Source organism: Eleutherodactylus coqui, chromosome 10 (genome assembly GCF_035609145.1).
Source record: "Eleutherodactylus coqui strain aEleCoq1 chromosome 10, aEleCoq1.hap1, whole genome shotgun sequence".
Classification (NCBI taxonomy): domain Eukaryota; kingdom Metazoa; phylum Chordata; class Amphibia; order Anura; family Eleutherodactylidae; genus Eleutherodactylus; species Eleutherodactylus coqui.
Window position 1 is genome coordinate 13,435,524 of NC_089846.1, and position 18,564 is coordinate 13,454,087.

At 49.6% G+C, this 18,564-nt stretch overlaps 1 protein-coding gene across 3 annotated transcripts in view; it reads left to right on the top strand.

Annotated features, from left to right (window-relative positions):
- VAV2 (vav guanine nucleotide exchange factor 2) overlaps positions 1-18,564 on the top strand; it is an 85,819-nt gene that overhangs the window by 55,502 nt on the left and 11,753 nt on the right. For all 3 annotated transcript variants that reach the window (XM_066580260.1, XM_066580257.1, XM_066580258.1), the window contains exons 3-12: positions 2,985-3,043; positions 7,505-7,573; positions 11,056-11,152; positions 12,420-12,518; positions 12,756-12,824; positions 13,051-13,151; positions 16,240-16,339; positions 16,416-16,511; positions 17,205-17,273; positions 17,813-17,899. In XM_066580260.1, coding sequence (XP_066436357.1) covers positions 2,985-3,043; positions 7,505-7,573; positions 11,056-11,152; positions 12,420-12,518; positions 12,756-12,824; positions 13,051-13,151; positions 16,240-16,339; positions 16,416-16,511; positions 17,205-17,273; positions 17,813-17,899 — 846 coding nt within the window. The remainder of the gene's footprint in view (positions 1-2,984; positions 3,044-7,504; positions 7,574-11,055; positions 11,153-12,419; positions 12,519-12,755; positions 12,825-13,050; positions 13,152-16,239; positions 16,340-16,415; positions 16,512-17,204; positions 17,274-17,812; positions 17,900-18,564) is intronic.

Genomic DNA, 18,564 nt, shown 5'->3' on the forward strand with positions numbered 1-18,564 from the left:
GTTCCCATAATGATGACGGATCTCAGTCCCTTCTGCTGGGGAATTTTAGAGCCTTAAACCAGACTTCTCCAAAACCGAGCCCGGTGCCAGCGCTGGATGGTAGAACCGTATAATAACGTACAGTTATTGGTGGTTACATGAACTGCCCCACTCCATCTTACTCCGCAGCACATGGAGGTCCCCGACATCTGCCCCTTAGAGAAATTTCTTTGTTGTTTCTACTTCGATGTTGTCTTCTACAAGGTGGGCCACAGAAAAAAGTAGTCTGTCACCACCCTTTCTTTTAGGGATGCCAACAATGTTGCAAAAAAAGCGCCAGCCATTGTAAAAGGGGTGTGGTCAAGGGGCGTGGCTTATCATAACCTATAATGTTCCCTGACAGTAGCCCCTGTAATAATATCGCCCCCTCAGTGGCCCCAGTAGTTATAGTTCTCTATCAGGGGTAATAGGATGCCTTAGTGGCCCCAGTAGTGCGTTCCTGTATGGGCTGTAAGTTCAGGAATGGAGACGCCGGGGAACGGAGCGGGGTCTCCGTGACGGCTGGACTGGAGCTTCAGTGAGTTAACTACTTGCAGCCACAGTTTCTGCCGGACCGGACTCACAGGGAGCAATTTATTTTTTAATTATTATGGCCATTAAAAAGTAAATACCGCCACCGGCCTTCGAAGGTAATGACCATCTGAGCCGGTGATTTACCGCGTGGGTGGCAACCCTACTCTTATGAAAGTTGTCTGAAGGGAAATCTGTCTCTGTTACCCCTAGCAACCAATCACAGCGCAGCTTTCATTTCTTATATTGCTGAGGTAAAATGAAAGCTGCGCTGTGATTGGTTGCTATGGGCAACGAAGACAGATTTTCTTTTACACAGCTTTCATAAAAGTGTGTGGCCAGGCTACGTTTCCGTGGCCCATCCCGTAACTGTGTGGCCCCTGGTCTTCACTCTATGGCTGCCCCGCCGACCACATGTCGATTCACCAATAACAAACCAGAAGGGCTCATTTTTCATCTGTGTTAGCTCGATATTTGTTACGGACGGCATCGAACACCGTTGATTTTTATTGTTTTTTTATTTTGATCTGTTTTATGGACCAAAAACACGAATTCAAGTCTATGGGAGCATTTAATAAATAAATAAATATATATAATAATCTCCCAGTACATATGGCACCCGGTAAGTCACCCGCTCAGTTTTCTTCCCCCTCTGGCAGCTGTAGATATAGGTCCAAGTAAATTCCCTGTCAGAACATACCCAAAGAGCGCAGCAAACCAAGAGTATATAATGGCCGGTGTATTACAGATCTATTAACTGCGTTTTTACACAGGAAGCAAAGAAGCAAAAAAAAAAATACATCAATTGGTCCTTTCTGTGTTTTTCACTTGAAAAAAAACCCAAAAAACTCCTACACACACACATGCATGTCGTGAAAAAGTTTTTTGTTTTTTTTTTCTCGACGCACCAAAACAGTGTGAATGGCCCATAATGATGGCAGTAACAGCGACCAAGAAATTCATCGAAGGTTTACTGTCCCTACTCAGTAAACATGGCTGACTTAGAGATGTAAACGCATCAGCCATAACAACAGTACCACCTCCTGATATTGTGTGACCCGTAATGGCTCAGACCCCACAAGACCCCTGAGGTGTCCTGCGGTATTGAATTTACAGCAACCGTCCCGCCTCATAAATAGCACCCAGTCAGACGCCATTGTCGCCCGATAATCAGGGTTGTTTTCCTCACTGGTTTTAATGTAATGGCTGATGAATGGCGGCCGTGGGGTGTTATGTTTGCGGCTGACCGTGGGGTGTTATGTTTGCGGCTGACCGTGGGGTGTTATGTTTACGGCTGACCGTGGGGTGTTATGTTTGCGGCTGACCGTGGGGTGTTATGTTTGCGGCTGACCGTGGGGTGTTATGTTTGCGGCTGACCGTGGGGTGTTATGTTTACGGCTGACCGTGGGGCGTTATGTTTACGGCTGACCGTGGGGCGTTATGTTTACGGCTGACCGTGGGGCGTTATGTTTATGGCTGACCGTGGGGCGTTATGTTTACGGCTGACCGCTGGGCGTTATGTTTACGGCTGACCGTGGGGTGTTATGTTTACGGCTGACCGCTGGGCGTTATGTTTACGGCTGACCGTGGGGTGTTATGTTTACGGCTGACCGCGGGGCGTTATGTTTACGGCTGACCGCGGGGCGTTATGTTTACGGCTGACCGTGGGGCGTTATGTTTACGGCTGACCGTGGGGCGTTATGTTTACGGCTGACCGTGGGGCGTTATGTTTACGGCTGACCGCTGGGCGTTATGTTTACGGCTGACCGTGGGGCGTTATGTTTACGGCTGACCGCTGGGCGTTATGTTTACGGCTGACCGCTGGGCGTTATGTTTACGGCTGGCCGTGGGGCGTTTGCCGACGCTTCACCCAAATTTGTCTTGTTGATCGGATGTAATTATTTTCTACTTTTCTCTTCAAATCCACGACAACGTCCCTCATACAAGACGTGATCGGCCACCGCCGCCATGAGACCCTTCTCTCCGCCACTTAGGAACAGAACTGCTGGTTACTGGTGAACGAGATTCCTTACACCCCAAATCATAATGTCCTCCTCCTCTCCGGTTGTATCTTAGTGACGTCTGTGTATGCGATACAGCTGGGTGATGAGCAATATGGCCGCCAGCAGGAGCTTTCACCTCGCTTTTCCTGACACCTTTGCAGCTCCACATTGCCCCCCTCCTGTACCTTTGTTTGCCATTCAGAGGTCTGGGCCTGTGGGATGAATTTCCAGTCCCTGACAGCAAGCAGAGATCTTGAAATCAGAAGTGTGCATTATATAGTGCTGAAGCTTTATTTACATAGGACTGCAGCGGCCCTTTATGACCAGTGGCTGTTATTTGAGGGGTGCTCGGGTCATTGGACCCCCTGTTGTTAGGGGCCCGAGTGGGAGAAGGGCTGGATGGAAGGTGATAATCTTCTCTGTTTCTTGCAGGTCATCTCGGCGCTCTCCAAGATCTCGCATCATGTCATCTCCCAGAATAAAGGCATCCGGTAATTATATTCTTGTTTTGCGTGTGACCGCTGCCCCGCCCACTGCGCCTCTACAGCCAGCAGTGACTGTCGGAGGTTCCTGAGCTGGGATCGGTGAGCCACCTCATGGAGGAGGACGCCACTTTCATGCTCATTCTCTGCCGGCCATGTTCTGGTCCTTCCAGCAGCTGAAGACGTCCCGATGTAGGCCTTATATAGCGCTATATGTGGCCATCTTCAGCTGTTGGGAGGAGCTGAAAACAGCGGATGGCGCTCTAGCGTGATAGTGCAGGTATTCTTTACGTGTTAAGATATCAGACAATGCCGGCTTTAGTCATAAATGGGGACCTCATCCAGCTGCCATTAGTGCAGTTTTCCTGCAGTCCTGAGCGGTACTTTCCTCTGTGGTTGGATTGCAGTCAGGACTCTGGGAAAGCTGGATGTCTGCCACTAAGCCCTGCCTGCGGTGATGAGAATGGCGCAGCTTTGTGTCTTCCTGTCTGCTCACATCTCATTTTATCCCCATTGTATCTTTATCATTTTTGCATTCTGCCTGCGCCTGGAATGTATGTTTTTACACATTGTCCTGACACCTCATCCTCTGTTACTCTGCCTGTCACCCCGTGTTGCACTTCTGGTCGCACCTGCGATTTTCACAGATCATGTGATTTTTGTGCTTTGCTGTGAAGTGACCTAAATACCCAGTATGGGAACTGTTGACTATATTGTCTCTACTGACCCGAGCCCCCCCCCCCCCCCTCATTGCACATGGCGCTCCCTGGTGGTCACCTATGGAAGGATCCAGCCCGCAGACTCTTCTCTTCAGGCGGTCATATTTCTGTAGCCGACTTCAGCTATTTCACCCAACTTTCCACAGATCCTGAATGGCTTATATTCATTGTAGTGTCTGTCCTCACTGCTGTTCTAGCGTTCCATTCATGAACTAGAAAGCACAGGATAATTTGTGTGGTTCGTCACATCCAGTAATTTGATTGAGTGCTGATAGAATATAAATCAAACATTGGTTTGAGACTGTTTTTCCTCCACGGTCACACCTCGCAGGAGGTAATTTGGGTCCTGCCACACTGAGGTGACCCGTGACCACACCTCGCAGGAGGTGATTGGGGTCCTGCCACAGTGAGGTGACCCGCGACCACACCTCGCAGGAGGTGATTGGGGTCCTGCCACACTGAAGTGACCCGCGGCCACACCCCACAGGAGGTGATTGTGGTCCTGCCACACTAAAGTGACCCGCGGCCACACCCCACAGGAGGTGATGTGGATCCTGCGACACTGAGGTGATCTGTGACCACACCTCATAGGAGATGATGGGGATCCTGCAACACTGAGGTGACCCATGGCCATACTTCGCAGAAGATGATGGGGATCCTGTGAAACTGAGGCGACCCTGGGCCATACTTTGCAGGAGATGATGGGGATCCTGCGACACCGAGATGAACCGTGACCGCACTTCGTGGAAGATGATGAGGATCTTGCGATACTGAGGTGACCCCCGGCCACACCTCGCAGGAGATGATGGGGATCCTAAGACACTGAGGTGACCCCGGGCCAGACTTCACAGGAGATGATGGAGATCCTGCGACACTGAGGTGACCCCCGGCCACACCTCACAGGAGATGATGGGGATCCTGCAACACTGAGGTGACCCCGGCAACACTTTGTAGGAGATGATGGTGATCCTGAGACACTGAGGAGACCAACGGCCGAACCTTGTAGAAGATAATGGGGATCCTTCGACACTGAGGTGACCAACAGCCACAACTCGCAGGAGATGATGGAGATCCTGCGACCCTGAGGTGATCCAGAGCCACACCTCGTAGCAGATGATGGGGATCCTGCGACACTGAGGTGACCAACTGCCACACCTCGCAGAAGATGATCTGTGGCCACACCTCGTAGAAGATAATTGGGATCCTGCGACACTGAGGCGACCCACTGCCACACCTCGCAGGAGATGATGGGGATCCTGCGACACTGAGGTGACCCACAGCCACACCTCGCAGGAGATAATGGGGATCCTGCGACACTGAGGTGACCCACGGCCACACCTCGCAGGAGATGATGGGGATTCTGCAACACTGAGGTAACCCCCGCCCACACCTCGCAGAAGATGATGGGGATCTTGCGACACTGAGGTGATCCACGGCCACACCTCGCAGGAGGTGATGGGGATCCTGTGACACTGAGGTGACCAACTGCCACACCTCGCAGGAGATTATCTGTGGCCACACCTTGTGGAAGATAATTGGGATCCTGCGACACTGAGGTGACCCACGGCCACACCTCGCAGGAGATGATGGGGAACCTGCGACACTGAGGTGACCCTGGGCCACACCTCACAGGAGATGATGGTGATCCTGCGACACTGAGGTGACCCCGGGCCACACCTCGCAGGAGATGATGGGGATCCTGCGATACTGAGGTGACCCTGGGCCAACCTTGCAGGAAATGATGGGGATCCTGCCACACTGAGGTGACCCCGGGCCACACCTCGCAGGAGATGATGGGGATCCTGCGATACTGAGGTGACCCTGGGCCAACCTTGCAGGAGATGATGGGGATCCTGCCACACTGAGGTGACCCCGGGCCACACCTCGCAGGAGATGATGGGGATCCTGCGATACTGAGGTGACCCTGGGCCAACCTTGCAGGAGATGATGGGGATCCTGCGACACTGAGGTGACCCCGGGCCACACCTTGCAGGAGATGATGGGGATCCTGCCACACTGAGGTGACCCCGGGCCACACCTTGCAGAAGATGATGGGGATCCTGCGATACTGAGGTGACCCTGGGCCACACCTTGCAGGAGATGATGGGGATCCTGCGACACTGAGGTGACCCCGGGCCACACCTTGCAGGAGATGATGGGGATCCTGCCACACTGAGGTGACCCCGGGCCACACCTTGCAGGAGATGATGGGGATCCTGCCACACTGAGGTGACCCCGGGCCACACCTTGCAGGAGATGATGGTGATCCTGCCACACTGAGGTGACCCCGGGCCACACTTCGCAGAAGATAATAAAATTCTGTGACACGGATGTGGCTTGTGGCCGCTCTTCGCAGATGATGGGGATTCTGTGACGTGGAGATGATCTCCAGCCGCTCTCACTGCGCCGTGTGGCCGAAACTTCGAGGCACAAGCCCATTATTACATGGCATCAGACCCTGGATAGGTAACCTAACATGCGCTGTGATCTCTGGGGACTGGATGGAGCCTTTGCATCTCTGCTCCTGTAGGTTATAGCTTCGCCTCCCTGTCACACGGCGTCTGCATCCTTCACTCGCTTTATGCGTTTTGATGCAGCAATTGTTAGGAGTCAAAACAGCAAGATCTTTCCTTGTGACGAGCGAGAAGAAGCTGACGGCTCAACCTGCGACTTCTGGTGGCTGGCACGCACCTGGTCACTGAGCGCCCGCCAACCCAGCGATCAGTCCTGAGGAAGAGGGCGATGATAACAAAAGGCGAAGCTTCCTCAGCGGAAAGTGCTGCGCCTTTCTAAAGTCGGATTTCAGTTCCTCGCCAATTTTCAAGCGCTCTGTTTGCGGTCAGTGAATTATTTTACACCCCCTGCTCTTTATACTCTTTTGTTTAGCTGCATTGTCTATTGGAATCGGATTCTACTGCTGCTGTCAGTGGCCCAAGCCTCCTCTGTCCCCAGTGCTTTACACTGCAGCTCTGCTTGTTCACATTGGCTGTTGTATGTAATCTCAGCAGGGAGTCGGTATATAGAGATGTAAGGAGACTTGTTGCACTGATTGTATTATAATCGGGGTTTTCCCTACCTTCTCTAATTACACACGACTGCAATTACAAATTTCCGTAATCCGATCGCTTCACCTCCATGAAGGTAAAAGTCGCCTGAGATCCGTAAACAGGTGCGGGCCTGCAGCAAATCCTTCCAGGATTATGGAGATAATAAAGCAAACACGGGATTTGTACTGGCCGCGCTCTGACCCGCGATCTGGAAGCAGTGACTGATCGCAGCTGCTTGACCCGACGGAGACGTAAAAATGACAACTGGTTGTCCGTGGATGATTGAGCCATCAGTCGCAGTTGCGAGTGGAGCGAGAAGAAATACTGCGGTCACTATTGGGGTCCGTGCTTATGATCTAAAGTTATTTGGAGTATCCTCCGGCCGCCATCCTGCATTTACATTACAGATTTCTCTGGTCCGCTCTTCTTGTCCCTCCCCTGTCGTCGGCGCCATGATGCGACGACCATATGTTACCTGTAAGCAGAACCCAGCGCAGTGACCTCATCCGACCGGATAATAGCAGTCACTGTATTCTGTCGCCATGACAATCGTGATCTCGGGCTGCTTTCACTTGTACTTTAAAATGTCATATAAAGTGACAGCTGATAACAGAGAGCAGTACCTGATAATGTGATAAGATTTAACCTCCTGCTGGCTGGATAGTTCAGATGTCTCATTAATTTGTCGTTTCTTTTCCTTCCAGATCATTTCCATCAGAAGATACGACCGAGAATGAGGACGACGTGTACCGCAGCCTGGAGGAGCTCGCCGAGTGAGTACCGCTGCCACCATACAACATAATGTAGTTATCACCGCCACATGACTTCACTCACTACTGACCGCAATATGGCGGCCATCTTGTACCAGATTGTATTCTTCCCCAGTTAACTTTTCGCTCATTTTTTAGTACCGGATTTTGTTTTGCGGCAGATTAGACGCCGTGTTATTCTGCGCTGTCTCGGGTATTTCCAACTCTGAGTGGCTCATTATAATCCTACATTGGAGCGCAGAGATCACATGATGCCCTGTTTCTTAGAATCTTCGCAGACACTGGAGGGTAATATAATATCCTTCCCGGGACGTTTCTTGGAAAGGAGGGTGACAGTCGCTCAAACGGCACATCCGCCCAGAACGCTCAGGAACGCGTGACCTCCCCTGTTCTGGGATGGCTCTATGTCTTTACCGCTCAGCTGTCTGGGGGTCTTGAAGTGATGCATCTCCCGCTCTGTGTGCATTGCGTGAAGCTGCAGCCCCCTCCTCATCCCTCTTCCCATGACGTCCCACTAGAAGGTCATGTGATCCAAGATCCGGGATCTCGCACACGTGTCTGGAGCGGTCTAGCGCAATGGGTGGAGCCTGTCTTATTTGTGTAGTCACCAATGTCTAGCAGTATTGGGGCGTCTTCACATTGGCGCTTTTGGGTTCCATTTTCGCGTTCTTTTCAGGGAGCAGTAAAACTACACCCAGTGGCCAAATGGAACCAACATATGATAGAACCGAACAGCACCAAATGGACCCCATTGACTATAATGAGGTCCGTTCGGTTTCCAACCAACTGTCCAACATTTACAGGACGAAATGGCACTGCTTGCAACGAAACTGCAGCACCAATCACATCCAGAGCTGCGGTCAGATCATGTCTTATCCTCCAGTCGCATCCAGAGCTGCGATCACATCGTGTCTTCTCCTCCAGTCACATCCAGAGCTGCGGTCACATCGTGTCTTATCCTCCAGTCACATCCAGAGCTGCGGTCACATCATGTCTTTCACTATAGTCACATCCACAACTGCAGTTGCATCATGTCTGATACTCCAGTCACATTTGGAGCTGCAGTAACATTATTTTTCCTGCAGTCACATGTCTTTTGCTGCAGTCACATCTCAAAAACCGCAATATGCCGGGAATACGAACCGTTTTGGCCTGTGAAAATGCTGCCTATTTCATGGGCCAAAACTGAATACACCTGTGTGAATGAGCCCTCATACTGTAATCCCTTCCAGAACTGCGGACACATTTCTGCAATGACATCACATCATCTACTCCAGTCGCTTCCACAGCTGCAGTAACAATTCTGTTTCTCTGTTGGCTCTTCAGCGCCACTTGCTGTGTCATTGAGTAATCTCTGCTGTAAGCTTTGGTTTGTGGGGCGACTCCTCTTATGACTGTCATGTTGGTTCTGGATGCCGCTGACTGCGCCGCTTTCTCCCGCTCACACGGATTTATTCCGGACGCGATTTTCTAACATATTTTGCCCTCTGGGCAGCAAGGTCCGCGGCTCCTGACTCGCTGCCGGAGGCAAAACGTAGCAGCCGGCTGAGCTGTGTCGGCAACCTGTGCCGAGACAGAACCGCACGCTCCACCAGCCGCCAGGAGGAGAATGTCACAAGCTGTTAACCCCTTCACACCCGCACAGCGCCGCAGCATTGGGTCATATAGACAATGAGCAGACTTGGCGGCAAAAACTGCGAAATACAAATATTTATTTGGGGGCTTCAGAGAAAACCGTAAAGACTCATCATGGATGTGTGATCATCGCGGGGTTAATTTGGGAGACCATGGCAATCCGCAGATTTCGTTTTTGCATTTCCTCTTATCTTCTCCGTAAATCTATACCAATGACAAGAAAATGGCGCAAATTCCACAATTGACATCAGTATTCCTTCTGATATCTGATTAGATCTTGAGGGGCGGAGCTAGGGAGGCGCAGTTTGGCGTTACGGGTAACGGCTTATTGCATGCACGTATTTTTATCTGCTATGGAGGGCATAAGTCCTGAGCGCTGCTCTAACGGGGGCCATCTGCTGTGCGGCATTATTTCTGCCTCTCTTGGCCTCATATAAATGCGAGGTGACTTTGTCCCCAACTCTGCGCTCATCATGTGACCTGCGGCCGCGCCGTCTCCAGGAATGGAGGCTGATGGATATCTTAGCATTAGTCAAGCAGATGGCGGCCGGGAAGAGACGCTTCAGTTAAACAGATGGAGTAGATGATGGTGGCGAGCAGACGGTCACGCTATTTATCTGAAGGCCACAGACTATGGAGCCGCCATATTGTCATCTATTGCATGAAGTCGCCACAGTATGACAGAGCCCGACTGTGATTGGGTCCGAGCTTCGCTATCAATCGTGGCGTCTGCTGGTTGGACTATGTTTTTTAAGTCTGCGGACCTCGTTCTATTTACACACTGTCCTGACCTCATACTGCTGTCAGCTGAGGGGTTGTTACAATGTATCGGTGCAGACAATCCTCTGCAGCAATCAAATATCGGCAACACAAATCTCTCTGCTATCTGTTACAATGTATCAACGCAAGTAACTTCTCCATCTGGAGTCCGCAGAGGATACAATGCAACAATCCCTCAGCTGGAGGGGTTTTCAGCCTTTGAATCGGAACAAGAACTAACAGCAAGCAGAGATCTTGAACAAGGTGGGTACATAAACGCAAAGTGTAGAAGAAGGTTACAGAGCTTTGCACTATGAAGCGTCATAGAAAGTGGACCGCTCCGTCCCTTCATTAATAATCAGTGACATCGTCCTCGTGTCGCCATGCGTAATGTTTCGTGATTGGCGCCTCCGCTGTGTTGGTGGTGTCAGATGAGGCAGCCGAAGTCTCTGATAATCCAGTGTTGCAGTGTATTGGGGAATCGCTTGAACGGCAGCTCCCTAATATTCTGGGAGCCCTGTAGTGAATGGCGCAGCCTTGCAGTGCGCTGCACGGGGGAGGGGTGACCTTGCTGTGCGCCGCGGTTCTGCCCGCTCTGAGGCTCCGGGCTTTTTTATCAGGGTTATTATTAAATGTAATGATCGCTCCCTGGAACACGTAAGCGTCTGTCACCCACAATATGTCACCCACGGCTCCAGGCCGGAACAGAAAGGTGTCTGCACTGCGGGCGGATTATGACGGACGCCGATTTCTTCAGCTTTTTTTTTTTTTTCCAGTTATTTTTGACAGTTTCAATTGATGGCAAAATAAAATGTTAAATGTGGAAAATACGGAGGGTCCAGTGTGTGAGGGGTTAACGGGGTCATTAGACGTGACAGGTGCTGGAGGGGTTAAGGTGCATCGGTAGTGGTAACTGGCACTGTATGTGATTACTTCTTGTCCGTACGGTTCTGGCAGCTCCGTCCACGTGAGATCTCTGCGGTGGCGTATTGGTCCCCAGTATGGCGGTGATCGCTGGTTTCTGTCCATATTCGGATGTGACGCGGACGCTACATTTCTGGTCGTGCTGACATTTGTTTTTCTCGTTGCAGTGAACATGACTTGGGAGAGAATGACACGTACGACGTCCCGTGCGAGGAGGACGATATTTACGAAGACATCATCAAAGTGGAGAATCAGCAGCCAATGGTGAGTGCCGTAAAATAAGTGCGCCTAGAATGCATTCGGCTACGCTTCTTACAGCATTCGACGCGGCGTTTCAAGCGGTGCGCTAAACGTTAACACTCCCATTTTAATGGGGCCATGCTGACTAGCGTTCGAATGCGGCTTTTCTAACGCCACGATTTTCGAGTCCTGTCTGCTCTATTTTCGTGTGTTTTGTAACGCACCTCATCACCCGTCATAGGGATGGGGCGCATTTAAAACCGCTGTTGAACGCTGTAAAGTGCGTTCGAAAATGCAACTTGCCATTTCGAACGTGGCATTTGGCGGCCTTTCACCAGTGGTCACACTGCGCGCTCTGCTCTCCCCTTCGTTCCCCCTCGCTGCTTCTCAAAAGGTCAAAATCGGTAATACTTGGCTGTGGCGCCGCTTATCTCCTGTGAATCATAGCTGCTTAGAACGAGGCACTGGGGATGTGTTGGACTACAACCCCCAGTGTGTCACTCTATAGCATGAATGGCTGTGTAACATGAATGATCTTCTCTTCTCACTCTTTTCTCGTCTTCCCCCTCGCCCACGCCGCAGATTCGGTACATGCAGGTAAGGCCGGCTCTCCGTGTGGGCTCACGTCTAACATTTTGTCTGTCTCCATGGGATCATCATGGTCTCCTCCATTTTGGGGTGGTGATACAGGCTGAGGGTGATTAATGATCCAACCATCCGTGCTCATTATCATCCGTTCTCAAGTTTAGGACGTTCCTGCACTGACCCGTTATGTAGAAGTAGCCGCAGACATTACTAGTCACCCATCAGCTGCATGTCGTTGTGGTGGACTGATCAGAGAAACTTTGTTTTTGGCTTCCACTTCATTCTCAAGATCTCTGCTTGTTGTCTGTGAAAGGAAGCATCTAACTCCGTCAGAGGCAGAAACCCTTAGTGAGCGGTCCGGCACACAGCTACGGGTTCGTTATAATTGTATCCAGTGTTAACAATCCTTGGTCAACTCCAGATTGATACATGTCATCTGCACTGATACATTGTAACAGACTATCAGGACATGAGAGAGATGAGTGCTGCTGATGGGTTTTACCTCCTAGAGGATTGCCTGCAAAGGATAAATTGTAGCAAATCCTTAGCTGTGAGTGAGGGATTAGATAAAGATGTAAATGATGTTTCCAATCATTGACAGCAAGCAGAGATCTTGAAAATGGCGATGAAGTTGCAGGACTGTTGGTTATATGATGATTACACTTCGGTTTGGATCTGATCCTTTGTCTAAATTTTTCTCCACCAGAAGATGGGAATGACAGAAGATGACAAGAGGAACTGCTGCCTGCTGGAGATCCGCGACACCGAGGACCGCTACTACCGAACGCTGGAGGAGATCCGTCTGGTGAGTGCGCCATAGATACACTCATCAGTCCATCCAGAATAGACTAGCGGCACCTCCACCCCTGGAAAAGCTGGATGATAAGTAATATGTCCACCATTTCAGCTCCCACAGATTTTCTCGCTGTATGCTCTGCCCTTACAATGCGGGATTTGCGTTACGTGGTCATGTGACCACATGTAATAAGTAGTGATAGATCTGTGACTTGTGACCTCGCTGATCTCATCTCTTCTCTTTCAGAATTACATGTTACCCCTGAAGCAGATCCTGCCCCCCAACGAGATCAGCATCATCTTCATCAATCTGGAGGTGAGAGCCGCCGCAAGGCGTTAAATGTGACAAACACGAAGGTTAATAGTGCATCATGCCTCGCCATAGCTGTGGCGCAACCGTAGGTAATGGCCGCAGTTTTATTGTATGTGTAGATTGTGAGCGCCGCTGTCTGGTTATTTCATCTGTGTTGTACAACACCACTGTTATCCTTTCAGCATTCAGGGTCACATGACCTCATCTCACAATGTTCTCTGCTCTCCAGGAACTTATAAAAGTTCATTTCAACTTCCTGAGAACCATCGAACTGTCAATCATGTCCGGTGGCGGAACCATCGGCCAAGTATTCCTCGACTATAAAGAGAGGTGAGTTATAATCGCCAGGAATATATCCTGCACTGCGCCACCACCTGCTGGTCAGAGGGAGTATTGCACAATGTGAAGTGGATGTGGAGTATAGAAGCCAGTCTGAGTATATATGACAGGAGAAGTGGTATTGGGCAGAGTATATACAGTGGGTCCAGAAACTCTTCAGACCCTCTCACTTTTTTTACATGTTGTGGCCTTCTGCAAATTTAAAAAGGGGGAAAAAATGTTTTCCCGCATCAGTCTGAACTCAACACCCCATAACGACGAATGAAAGCAGAAAGAATATACTATGCTGCACCGATCTAAATCCTTTTAAATTGACATGGATTTCTCGGAGAAGCCGCTAACATTGGAAGAGTTTGAGGAAGGACTTGATGCTCTGGCAAATAATAAATCCCCTGGCTTGGCCGGCCCCCCAGCCGGGTGTATAAAAACTATAACGAGGGTCTCCTTCCTCAGTTATTGCGAAGGTCTTGGAGTTTTCTAGACAGACTGGCCACCTACCACCCTCCGAGGCAGTTAGTGTAGTTATACCAAAGCCTGGAAGAACCCGGAACTGCAGATTCCTATCCGCCAATTGTGTTGTTATCCGTTGATGTCAAAATCCTGGCAAAGGTTTAGGCTGATCGGTTGGCCCGGCGGATCGCAGACAGTCTATGACATCCAAGGCCACAGCCATAAACATCAGACTGATCTCTAAAAATGCAGGTGCACCCTAATAATGTTGGATCTAGAGCAATACTTACCTGAGATGCTGCCAGAGCATTTGATAGTCTGGAATGGAGATCTTTGTGGTGTTCTTTGAAAGCTCTGGGTTTCGGACCAAAATGTATATCTTGGCTGTGGCTGGTGTATTGGGAGAATTTAAATTGTGCAGAGGCACTAGCAGGGGTGCCCCCTGTCACCCTTGCTATTTGCCATTGTGCCTTTAGTGGTGGTCATTCAGTCTAACCCTGATTTAGTGGGATTTCATTATGGTACCAGCAAGGAGAAAATGGCATGTTACTGTTCATGAGTGACACGGGGCGATCCTTGGAAACCCTTATGACTCTGGTAGATAACTTTGTTTTTCTTCAGTGTTTTCCATTAACTGGGATAAATTCATGCTGCTCCCCCTAGACCCCTTTTTGAACTCCCCGGTTGGGAAATTAATGAAATGTGTCACAGTTTGGTTATTTGTGGATAGAAGTGCCCTCCCGTTCAGATTATGAGACCGGTAATCTATAACCTCTGTTGGCCAGCTTCAAGCAGAAGATGTCAGTGTGGTGTAAACTGATGCTCAGTAGTGGGTAGGGTGAATTTACGTAAAGTGATTCTTATGCCCAGTTGCCAGATGTCCTGCAGGATTCCCCGGTCTGACTGCCGCTTAATATATTCTACTGTATTAATTCCCTCTTTAGAGATTTGATTTGGAAGAAGACGACAACGAGAATTAAACTAGAGTAAGGCCTCATGTCCTCAGACCAGATTCTCATATATCCAGGATAGTGAAGTGCTCTGATAGAAGTGTTACTGTGTAGTGTACAGCTGCAATACCTCAACGCAACTAATATAACAAGCTTTTTCTCTAAATTCGCCGCAAAATGCCACTTTACTGACTACCGCAGAATTAGAATGCGTTCACACATTAACTTATTGTTCAGGTTTTTGATGCAGTTTTTTGAGCCAAAACCAAGAGTCGATCCAAAAAAGAGAAGTTGTATCCGTCCTTTATTCTCTTTCTCCTTGTATGATCTTCATTTGGTTTTGGCTTCAAAAACTGCATTAAGAAAAACTTAATTAATCCTGCACATATCAGCGCATCGTCAGATTGCTGTTACACAAGTCAGCGCATCGTCAGATTGCTGTTACACAAGTGCTGGCACCAGCGTTCTCATGTAATTGCCAGACTGCACAATGATTAGCGCTATTACAGGAGCATTAATGCCATGTAATAGCACTAATTGCTGGGCTGCACTTGCGCATGCAGGTATAGCCCAATAGTTGTCATAGAAGCGTGAGTGCCAGTGGTAGCCGCTAGCGCTCGTGTAATGGCACCCCTAGAGCACACATTTGCAAATCAAGTGTTGTCTCAAGCACACCTGATGCCACTAATCAAGGGCTTCATCAATTGCATCAGGTGTGTTTGAGATTAAACACATCAAATAGCTGGACTGGTTTGGGCTTTGACTGTGATGTTTGATGGCATGTTAGAAATATGGCTAAGTCAAGAGATCCAAAAAGTGGAATAAGAGATCATTGCCTTCTACAAACAAGGAAAAGGATATTAAAAAAAATTGCGCGATACGCTGAATGTTCCTGGAGATACAGCTGGAAGCAGTTCACAAGTTCCAGGTAGTGACTGCAAAAGACCTGCAGGAAGACCTGGTGGCAGCAGCACAGTAAGGCGCCTACTAAACCCTGACGATCTTCATGCTGGAACTCCAAGACGTTCACCTCTGCTGACCAGAAGAACAAGAAAACTTGCCTCTAATATGCTCAAAACCAGATTAATAACCACGGAAGTTTGGGGATTCTGTTCTGTTGAGCCATGAAACAAAACTGCAGCTTTTTGGGCTTATGGATCAGCGGTTTATCTGGAGGAGGAAGAATGAAGCTGAAATGATCCCCCTGCCTACAGTGAAGCACGGCGGTGGCTCGGTGAGGCTCTGGGCGGCTCTGCTTCCTCTGACACTGCAGATCTGCAGCGGGTGGAGGACAAAATGAATTAAATCAAGGATCAGGAAATCTCAGGAGAAAACATCATGCCTTCTATGAGAAGGCTGAAGCTCGGACGTCATTGGAGCTTGCAACAGCACAACCATGACACGCAGACCTCAGGCCACAATGGCTCGGTTTCAGAAGAAGTCCTGGGAGATCCTGAAGTGACCGACAGTCGCCTGACTTGAACCCCTATAGAAATTCTATGGTGGGATGTGAAAGAGGAGCGGGCTAAGATTCGCCTATACCTTACGTCTGCAGGAGTCGGTAAAAGTGGCATTTTGTGGTGAATTTGGAGAAACTGCTTGTTTTATTAGTTGTTTAAGGTAATTAAATAGCAATCAAACTATTTTTTGCAAAGAACTGAAAGTTTTATCTTTTCCAGGCTGCTGATTTATGGCGAGTACTGCAGTCACATTGAATATTCGCAGAAGACGCTGGACCAGCTGATTGCGACTCGGGATGAAGTCCGGTTAAAGATTGAGGTAAGTGCAGGCTATGTTGAGAGTTGTAGTAGTAGAATATAGGAATTCCCAAGTTTTAGCGTTCGCTCTCTTTCAGGAATGTTCCATGAAGGTTCAGGATGGGAAGTTCAAGCTGCAGGATCTGATGGTCATTCCGATGCAGAGAGTCCTCAAGTATCACTTGCTGCTAAAGGTACAAGCATGAGTCTGAAATCTGGACCACCACGACTGCTTCACCACTCCACCGCCATTGCGGTCACTCCACCAGCATTGCCGTCACTCCACCAGCATTGCGGTCACTCCACCAGCATTGCGGTCACTCCACCAGCATTGCCGTCACTCCACCAGCATTGCCGTCACTCCACCAGCATTGCCGTCACTCCACCAGCATTGCCGTCACTCCACCAGCATTGCCGTCACTCCACCAGCATTGCCGTCACTCCACCAGCATTGCCGTCACTCCACCAGCATTGCCGCCACTCCACCAGCATTGCCGCCACTCCTCCACCATTGCCGCCACTCCTCCACCATTGCCGCCACTCCACCACCATTGCCGCCACTCCACCACCATTGCCGCCACTCCACCACCATTGCCGCCACTCCACCACCATTGCCGCCATCGCATCTGCTTTGATTTTGTAAATGGTGTCAGGGTGCTCGCCTCCACCCCATGGCAGTTAGTTTTTCTCAGCTGAACAGATGTATTGGAGCATAAGTGGTTCGCATTATGACGTTTTTGTTGGGTGGTGTTGGACCTCCCTATGGTTGGCCACGTCATGCTGGGATTTATAGTTCTGCAGTAATCTGGGATCAATATGGGTGGCCGGCGTAATAATCATTGGTACTGTTGGAGCAGCTTTTATTGTAACATATACTGTTTACACAGGAGCTGCTGAGCCACACGGCCGACTGCCCGGAGCGACACACCTTGAAGGAAGCGCTGGAAGCTATGCAGGTAGGTGGGACCGGTGTGCTACTATAAACAACCTACCACCTGCAGCCCACACACAGTCCGGGCTCCTTGTGTAATGAAAAGTTCTTCATATTTCTAATAGATTTTCACCATTTTCAAGAACTCTGCTTGCTGTCAGTGATACAAACTTGTCTAATTCTTGCCCTGGCTGAAATGCTGGGGTGATCACAGTCAGGTCAGGATGGGATTTCAGCCTGTGAATTTAATGGAGGAAGATTTCCATTCAGTGTCAGCAAGCGGAGATCCTGAAAAGTTGGGGACTTATAATTACTGTATAATGAAGCATTTTGAGCTTTGTTTACTTGCTGGAATGTAATTTGGCCTCAGCCGCTGCCCCTGAGTTAACCCCCCGATAAGAGGAGCGAAGATGGGGTGCGGCTGCATTCGTCCTTTCCCCCTCTCCCCCTCCTCTGTCTGTGGGGGCGGCCACACTCAGCGCATTCTTACCCAGCTGGATCCATCCAGCGAGCGGCTGCCAGGATCTCCCATCATCCCGCTGACCCCTGTTTTTTCTCTTTTAGGATTTAGCTATGTACATTAATGAAGTGAAAAGGGACAAGGAGACGCTGAAGAAGATCAGCGAGTTCCAGAACTCTATAGAAAACCTGGTGAGTCACCGGAGATGACCGTACGTCATGTGACCTGTGCAGCCAAATATGCGCAACCAGATCTGTGGCACTGCAGGCACTTGGCCGGCTCTGTTGCAACGAAAATCGTAGATACAGATAAAACATTGAGCCAATTTAAATGCTTTACTTCTCCTGTACTGATCCTCCCGTCACACCCAGAGCTGCAGTCGCTTCTGTTACATCCAGAGCTGCACTCGCTGGTCCATTACATCATGTCTTATACTCCCGGCACAACCAGATGTAACCCCTATTCTGCTGAGTCATCATCAGCAGGAAGGATGTGCGATCTGACAGCCTGAGAACTACAGGAACGCAGCAGAACTGTGAGTGCTGCTCTGGCTGTGACTGGAGTATACTGATGGGCTTTTATATTATTGGAGAGGATGAAGTGTTCACATTGTTCTATCTGCCTGCAATCGCACGTCTATACTTCACTTCTGGACAGTCTGACAAGCGGCTAAATAAAGCAGTAGAACCGCCCTGTAATAATATAATGTAACTGCAGCTGCCGAGTAACGTTCTAGATCATTCTAATCCAGGGCTTGGACCAGAATCCGGGGATTGTTACTGGCTGCTCCGGTGAGCTCAGGACAACCTTTCCTATTCTGATTGCTGCCATTTTCAGTGTTGTCATAGGGACATCA